The following is an 8,189-nucleotide window of genomic DNA, read 5'->3' as shown; positions in this document are numbered from 1 at the left end:
TAATAGAAACTCGTATTCCGATATTCACAAAACCCTAAAGTATATGTAAAACAATAAATATAAGTTTTTCTATTGGGACCGGTCATGCAAGAGATCCCCAAATAGGGATGGTCTTGCTATAGATCCCAATAGAGATCGGTCCTCCAATCCCATTGATTTCTTTCAACTACGAAACAGGTTTTCCAAGTCTACTTCCTTACACTTATGTAGTTAAACATAGTTTTCTTGGTTTGGAATCAATCCTAATTATATTACACAATCTAGTAAAAAGTTACAAAGATAATATCTATGTCAAAATCACGAAGTTCAAAAGATAAGTGTTATACTTCGTAATTCAATATACATAAGTTGTGATACAACTTGTATATTCTTCCTTGACATTTTGATCATGATAAAATGATCAAGTCTATAACACTAGAGTTTCATATATATAATTTCGCATGTTATGTTTCCAATCGAAACTACTTGAAATTAACGACGTAGATAGAAATGAAAACAAATCAAGTCTTGTATTCTTAACGTCGAACAGAAGAATGATGTGTTCGTTGATGTCGATACGTATTCTAATTCTTCAAGTTCTTCAAGGTAATACTTATATGTGTTTAAGCAATTAGGACATTGATTAGGCCGAAAATGAGTAGGATATTCATAAATTTCCGAAAGTCAAATTTAAAATTGTAATTTACAGGTAGACACGCTAGAAAAGTAAAGAAAATCGAATTTCATGAAAATAAAGATTTAAAACTTCACTAGCACTGCTTTAATACAAAGGTAACGAAGCTATCCACCAATTTCCAATCCTACCAAAATAACTCTATTCCAATGCCACTAAAATAAAGCGAACCTCATGAAAATTGGATATTATGTGGAAAGGTGCAGCCAGAGTCAAACTCTTTAAAAAGCTAACAATAATGTGCGATTCGGACTCGCTCGACCAGGTGAGTTAACAAATTCCGTTTTTGTCTAATCTGCCCTCCCTGATCGGGTTAGTTCATTATCCCTGGTTAGGTTAAGTTAGGTTAAGTTAACTACTCTGGTTACCCTGTTGGGTTTACCCAGATAGAAATGGAAGTTTTATAAAAATCCTGGTTCTTCTTTCCTGTTTCTCTAGCAACCAAGGTGTTCTGGATCAAATTGATGGATGGAAGATTGTTTTGACAAACAATTGTTCAACTGATGTAGTAATACCACCCGTTGTTGTTCTTCAAACCGCTAATAGCATCTGCCACCGAAGTTGAGGGGACGAAGATTAGAAAACCGCAATCTCTTCTTTATCTAGCGCTGGTATTAAACATGGTATATCACTTATCTTGAGAAAGGTTTGATTTCTTTTTCCTTCCTGTTTTTCCATTGTGAATTAGGTGAAAAGGGTATATACTATTGTATCAGTTAATTTTAAAATTGATACACACAGGGTTCTTCCAGTTTCGTGTGGGATTAAATTATAGGGTTTTATTGTTAACTGTTGAGATGATTTTCTTGTTCATGTGCAGTATGTGTTTTCAGGCTCTGTAATCAGTCCAGTCTTTTAGAAAATGATGTTTCTCCCTATGTTCATAATTCAAAGCATAACAATAATAGAACACAAAAATTAGTTGGTAATTACATCCATTCATCATTGTAATAACCCATCCAAAGGAGTTGAGAGTGAGAGAAAATTCAAACAGGAAACCAAGCAAGCCCATAAAAGATATATGTATGATGAAAAAAAGTATTTGGTTTGTGAAGGAGTTTCCCTGAAAAGATTTTTGGAAAGTGCAACAACAATTGTTAGCTACTATGAAATTAGTGGGAAATCGAAAATGGGCTCGAGACAGTGTTGTTAAGTTATTAACATGAGCTGAGTATCACTGGTTTTCACTTATTTTGTAGGACTCATATTCTTGAATGTTTGATTTTGTGATAATATGGTTACTTGTGCTGCTCCTATCTTCATGCACAATACAAATCAAGAAGCGTCATAATGATGGTGCTAATACATTAACGATTTAGGCGTTCTCTTAGTTATATCATCGTTTTCCTACTATATCGCCACTACACTAGACATTAGCTATTGACAAAGAGGAGGAAAAATGGAGCAACGCCAGATTAACTCTCGAATGCTTCTATTGTTCATCTTTTCTAATGCTTGTCACATATTTTTACTGTATGCTTCCATTTGATTTTTTATAGTGGTACTTATTTGATTCGACTCTACAGTCTCGGTTAAGTTTCATGGTGGTTGTGTCATGCAAGTTTACAGATTTAGCCATCTGCAACGTGACACACTATTAGTTGTATCCACCTCTTTCTGCCAATTATGCTAGCTGAGGTTTGTATTTGTTAACAGGTAGATGATATGGATGCTTTTGCTGTGAAGCAGGCATGCAAATTTTCAAAAGAGCATGTTCTACGGAAGAGACCCATTGTGAGTATATTTATTAAGTTTTTAAGTTTCAACTAGGTTGTATGCTCCCATCGTTTTATTATTCTTAATACTTGGTTTTATAATTTTGAGTGTCTATGAGTGTTCTGTTTACGAAATATCAGTATGAAAAGCTGCATTGCAAGAACTTGCCCTTTAGTGTGTGTTATTGTTGCAATTACCATCATGTAACATGTAAACTTGATTTTCAAGAAGAAAAAATTACCAAATTTTAAACTTACAAGATAATATTCAGTAGTAGTAGATAAGCACTGAAACTTATCCTGAATAAAATTTCCAAATTTTTTGATCACTGCAAAATTGCAGTTATATGGCTATATTATATTTATATCTATGTAATTCAGACTTTCATGTGTTTTTATTTCTTTTCTTTTTTTGTCATCTATTTTGCGTTGCTTAATGACGTACTGCAGATAAGTGATTTAATGTTTGTGATTTGTCTGCTTCTCGAACTGCCAAACCTTATTCTTTAATGCTTTTGATAGTAGTGTTATACGGCATTCTTTGATTTGCACCAGATTAATTTCATACGACTTTCTTCGTTATTTACCCAATCTACAACCTACGAAGATCAAATCTTTCAGTAAAAATCACATAACTAGCTAGGCGAATCTCCAGTAGTACAAACTTTACCAGCAATCGAGCGTATATTTTCAGGATACCATATCTTATTATTCACTTGCACATGCTTAAATAAGGGGGAAGATCTATTACATATTCTTTCACTTTTATTTGCATGCTAAGAAGAGTATTGAGCTAAAAAGCACCATTTTTACGCAGTCCATATTAATAGATAGATTTAAGAGGTGGTGAAATTCTGTTTGCGCTACACGAGCCACAATCAATAGTCCGTATGTAAATAAGTCAAAGGCTTCAACATCGGTGAAACATCCTTAAACATCTTTAACAAATGATAAACTTTTTGCATTTAAACATTCATCCACCCAGGCAGAAATTGTATTGAAGTGTGATTACATGAAGTGCGACTACGTATTTAACAATTACCATACCGAAAGTAAAAACATTTCTAATATTTACTGCCGACTAACGACCTACACCAGTATTCTAATCCCCATTCCTGTATTTGTAGACGTTAGTATATATACAACTGACATCAGTTAAGCTAACATTTAGGTATTCCCAAAAAATAGAGCTTCATACGTTAATCAGCAACCCGATATTCCAAAAAAACCAGGCTTTCCATCGACGTATCTATGTATACCTGAAGTGCGTCCCGTTGGCCAAAAAACAATCCGGTGTAAAGTTGGATTCACACTGCACCCAAGAAGTAGTAGGTTAAGAAAATACCAAAGTGAATTAAATGTATGGCTGGCTAGTAATAATTCCTCTAAGATGGTGTCTCCTATATTTTTCCAGTTTTTTTCCCCCAATGAACTCTCCTAAAGACAGTGTTATCCGTCTGCCGCCATCCTAAAGACAGTACCATTCGTGCCGAGGATAGGGAACATCTTCCAAGTGGCCGGATCAAAATGTTTGTCGCCATCCTAAAGACAGTACTATGCGTCAAATACCCTCATAATGACCATACAAAAAATAAGGGATTTTCAATCATCTACACTAGTACTATCGAATAACGCTTGTTTTCCTACACCAATCTGGAAGTTGTCCTAAACCATCCACTGAAGCAAAATCCGATGCACTGCTCGTCACTTCACTTACAAGGGTTGTTATCGACCTAAGATTGTGTCGAAGAATTACTAACCAGTACTTCGAACACTAACTTTCACGAAACTAAACCACATATGGAGAAGGGTTGTTACCTGTCGGTCTTCTCGATTGATTGAATGCAACCACCGCTTTGCGGAACCATGTTGTCAGTCTGTTCACATGGAGTGAGTGGAGCATTTCCTTCCTGGGGGAATTCAGCCGACTTAGCTGGAGCATCACAAGTTTCCGCTGGGGATTGAATGGACAACCTGAAAAAAACATATGTGTTAGGCCCATACCGACAATGTTCACAAGAAAACCGAGAACAGGTTACGACAAGAATAAATAATAGGCGACACATAATACTCCTTAAACAATTCATTGTTGCATGTCGTATAAATTCAATGGGTACGAGAATATGAATTGTTTGCTCTTTTTATAGACAGTAAGGATTTAGCTGTAGAAGGCTCGTGTAATCTTCAGAGAAATCCATGAGTCTGAATATATTAGTTTTAAAGATATATTTATCAAATGGAATTCAACCTTAAGGAAACAAACAAAACCAATTGTTTATATGATTTTAAAATAACAATCTGAATAATGAACAAGAGTAAAGGAGATTTAATATCAGGGGTTTTGTTTCAGCTACACTATAGTTTCTACCGTGAAACGGACTTCGAGTTGTGACAACCTAATTTCTAGCTATAGTTTCTCCTTTACAACATTCATTCTGTACTCTCTTCACAACTTGTTTGGTTTTCTTACTGTGTAAACCTTAATAACCATTAATGAAGCCCACTCTATAAAATCACCCTAACCTTACAGAAACATTGTAAAAAAAAAAGCAGAAATAGACAAATAAGAAAATCTACAAAAATTACATTGGTGCCAACTTTAAATATTTAAGAGCTGTTTTAAAGTTGATCACATTTCATACAGTGGCCAGATTGAATTAAACATACCGAGCTTGTTTATGACAGAATCCACCACCACCTTTTGACATTACTACATGACCACCGGAACTTGGGCCACCTCCTTTGCTGCAACACATTTTATATGTTCAGTAACCATTAGGGACAAAAGTTGTCTAGTGTAAAGAAGGCTAACAAAAACTAAAAATATACCAGATGACACGATCTGCAATTACTGGGGTCACATTACATCGGGTCCCCAGGGGAAGGGGAGTGTTAGAACCCCTAAAAGAACATCGACTCGTAATTGTCCCGGCATGGTAGTTAGATGCACTAAGATCGTCTTCACTAATTACCTCTTCAGTGAAGAAGGAAAAGTTGTTGGTAAGCTGATGGAGTTCTTTGTTCACAAGATCCGCGACGGTTGAGGAGTTTGAAATGTCAACAAAACAAAAAGACCCTACACTAATGAAGACTTTGGAGTAGATTTTGTAACGCTTGGCGGGGTTCAGCCGGAACAACTGATACACCATCTTGGTAAAGTCAACGACAGACATGGATTTTGACACCTTTTGGAACATATTCAAACCACCGCTGTACCTAGCTAGGTTCATTGCCTGACCGATTGCTGATTCTCCCACCAGACCACAGAATTACATTAACTACATCATTGTCGTCACCACCTAACCATTGATACAAACAAATCAAACTTAGCCGATGTAATTCATATTTATTTGTGTACCATTAAAATAAATCTCCATCGCATACTAAAAAGAAATAACCTAAACTTACTGGAAAAGCCCAAAGGCAAACACAGTAACCCTGGTCGTTGATTGTGTAAAAAAAAAAAAAACCCTGGTCGTTGAAATATCAACACCAAAGCAGATGAAAACCAGAAACCTAACAACAGACACCTTCCGCCAAGATAGGAAGGCCATCCACAAACCAGAACAAGACGCCACACCAAAGTGAAAAAGATTAAACCCAGAGACTTAAACAAAGAGCAGTTTGGTCAAAACACAAGGGACCCAGTTTGCCTCTCCACCATACCTAGGCTTCTACACGTTTAAGCACACTGTGTTACCTTGTACAAAGCAAGTATCAGGACTTAGTACAAGCCTCAACAAAGGGGTGACACCACAAAGAAATATAGAAAGAAAAACACAAAAGAGCTAAAGGTGACTGTAATATTGCCTCCCAATTAAATCAGAAGTTTTTATCCCCATGACTAACTATTTGAGATTACCAATGAAACAGGTCTATCTTAAATTTCCCAAAAAAAAGAAAATTTATAATAACAAGCACTAAGTAAACAAGTTTCAAATTTAAGATTCAGTGAAAGATAAACTGAACCAAATTCGAGTATTATGTGCATTTCTAGTTCACTCTTTATAATAACAAGTTAAAATCTAATTTCTTGCACCCTGCTACCCAAATTATATTCAATTCCTTAACCTTCAACTATTATGAGGATATGAACCTAAAGAAATCTAAGAAGAAGCTCAGGGATTAGGGATTTAAACAGTAACAGGTTATGGTTTCAAAAAGGAAAAAATTCCTATTACAATCACTTTTCTATCTGATGTAATTAAAAAATTAAATAGATCTACATACCTATACCATCTGGATTTGATGAATTCATATCCATCGGTCTCTGCAAACTTGCATATGAAGAAGGTGAAGCAGAAGATGAAGATGGTGAAACATAAATTGAAGACAGAATTTGGAGAAGAGATGGGATATATAACCTAACCTAACCCATTTAAACACCCGACCCGTATAACCTAACCTAACCAGGGATAATGAACTAACCCGACCAGGGAGGGTAGGTTAGACAAAAACGGGATTTGTTAACTCACCTGGTCGAGCGAGTCCAAATCACACATTGTTGTTAGCTTTTTAAAGAATTTGACTCTGGCTGCACCTTTTCACGGAATATTCAATTTTCATGAGGTTCGCTCACTAAAATAACTTTAGTGTTTATGCGTGCAATTTCCATTGTAGACACGCAACAAAACAAACTGTTTACAACTATTTTCTTTCACAAATTTATATTAAAAAAACACCATGTACTCATCCATCGGCTTCCCAGTCTTAATCAGGTTGATGCCATCATCTGCAATGTAGGAAATTGTGAGATTGGACCTGGCGTTCAATGTATAGGTCATCAAAACAACCTATGTCGTACACAGGTGAAACTCTCATTTGTGTGCCTACACATTATGAACAAACTTTGCGTATAAAAATTCAAGAACATATAGATGAAGAAATGAACCCAACAACGTTATTTTTTATTCTATCCGTAAAAGATCAAGTTCGTCAAGTTATGGGTTAGTTAAATTTTAACATTCTTCACCTTTCCCTATTTTGCCAAAATTGAAATTATCGTGTCCAGGCAACCCGAATGTTGACATAACTATTTAATTTGTTACCCTTACTGAAATGCGGTAAAATGGTTGCAAATAAAATATTTATTGTACTGGTATTTTGAAGGATATTTACCTTAGGGCATGGCAGAATTCTCTCCGGCAATCACCCCTACAGTCGAACCTTGATAAACGAATGTTCGATAAATGAATAACCTCGCCAAATGAATAATTTTCTCCGGTCCCGACTTGGGTCAAGATGATAAATGAATAATCTCGCTTAATGCATTAATGAATAAAAAAAATTGGATCCTTAAAGGCCCTATAAAAATATAAACGAATAATCACTGAATTATATATAAAGAAATATATAAAAAATAAACCACAATACATAATCAGGAAATTTTACATAAAAATATATGTGGGAATGAACTCAACAAAATTCATCTATGGTTGATTGTCTTTTTCTTCCACCCAAACCAAAATGTACCGTATCCTTAATTTTATGCAATGCTTGCACAATTTCTGAAATATTTTTGCTCGTGTTGTAGCAAATAATTTTTTAAAGTGACCATCGCTTGAAAAACATCTTTAGATGACACATTTGGTACGACGCTACTATCATCTGGTTCAGGATCATTCTCAATATTCATTACTGACTCAATAATTTCTTCGTCTGTTGGAAACTCCATAACTGCATCATTCTCGTTAGGATAGTTCAAATGATGTTCGACGTCCATCACATTTCTATAACATAAATTAGAAATGACACCAGTTAATCCTTGGATTTCTTCTTCTAATTGACCATTTTATGGTATA

The 8,189-nt window shown here is 35.2% G+C and overlaps 1 protein-coding gene and 1 long non-coding RNA gene across 5 annotated transcripts; one reads left to right on the top strand and one right to left on the bottom strand.

Annotated features, from left to right (window-relative positions):
* Positions 1–1,048: 1,048 nt before the first annotated feature.
* LOC113342310 lies at positions 1,049–2,717 on the top strand. 2 transcript variants are annotated; one of them, XR_003356593.1, is made up of 2 exons: positions 1,049–1,296; positions 2,330–2,717. It is a non-coding gene; the product is annotated as an uncharacterized LOC113342310 (long non-coding RNA). The 2 variants fall into 2 exon arrangements; XR_003356592.1 differs by having other exon boundaries at positions 1,049–1,319.
* A 610-nt stretch (positions 2,718–3,327) lies between these two features.
* On the bottom strand, positions 3,328–6,824 carry LOC113342309. Of its 3 annotated transcripts, none has more exons than XM_026586893.1 (5): positions 6,619–6,744; positions 5,218–5,687; positions 5,056–5,133; positions 4,207–4,362; positions 3,328–3,700 (listed from the first exon to the last, which is right to left on the bottom strand). In XM_026586893.1, the coding sequence occupies exons 2-5, from the start codon at positions 5,616–5,618 to the stop codon at positions 3,592–3,594; spliced, it is 744 nt and encodes a 247-aa protein (XP_026442678.1). In that variant the 5' UTR covers positions 5,619–5,687; positions 6,619–6,744; the 3' UTR covers positions 3,328–3,591. The 3 variants fall into 3 exon arrangements, with proteins under 3 accessions (XP_026442678.1, XP_026442676.1, XP_026442677.1); XM_026586891.1 differs by lacking the exon at positions 3,328–3,700 and adding an exon at positions 3,714–3,930 and having other exon boundaries at positions 6,619–6,824; XM_026586892.1 differs by lacking the exon at positions 3,328–3,700 and adding an exon at positions 3,952–4,121 and having other exon boundaries at positions 6,619–6,820.
* Positions 6,825–8,189: the final 1,365 nt, after the last annotated feature.

Source organism: Papaver somniferum, unplaced genomic scaffold (genome assembly GCF_003573695.1).
Source record: "Papaver somniferum cultivar HN1 unplaced genomic scaffold, ASM357369v1 unplaced-scaffold_35, whole genome shotgun sequence".
In the NCBI taxonomy this organism is placed as follows: domain Eukaryota; kingdom Viridiplantae; phylum Streptophyta; class Magnoliopsida; order Ranunculales; family Papaveraceae; genus Papaver; species Papaver somniferum.
The sequence above is the reverse complement of the archived record's forward strand: the minus strand, read 5'-3'. Positions and strand labels throughout refer to the sequence as shown.

Bases quoted from the DNA above. Each gene is read 5' to 3' on its own strand.
- LOC113342309 (XM_026586891.1), bottom strand. From the start codon at position 5,618: ATGAACCTAGCTAGGTACAGCGGTGGTTTGAATATGTTCCAAAAGGTG. The intron at 5,134-5,217 runs GTATATTTTTAG...AATGTGTTGCAG, and splicing joins ATTGCAGATCGTGTCATCTG to CAAAGGAGGTGGCCCAAGTT. The intron at 4,363-5,055 runs GTATGTTTAATT...TGTTTTTTTCAG, and splicing joins TTCTGTCATAAACAAGCTCG to GTTGTCCATTCAATCCCCAG.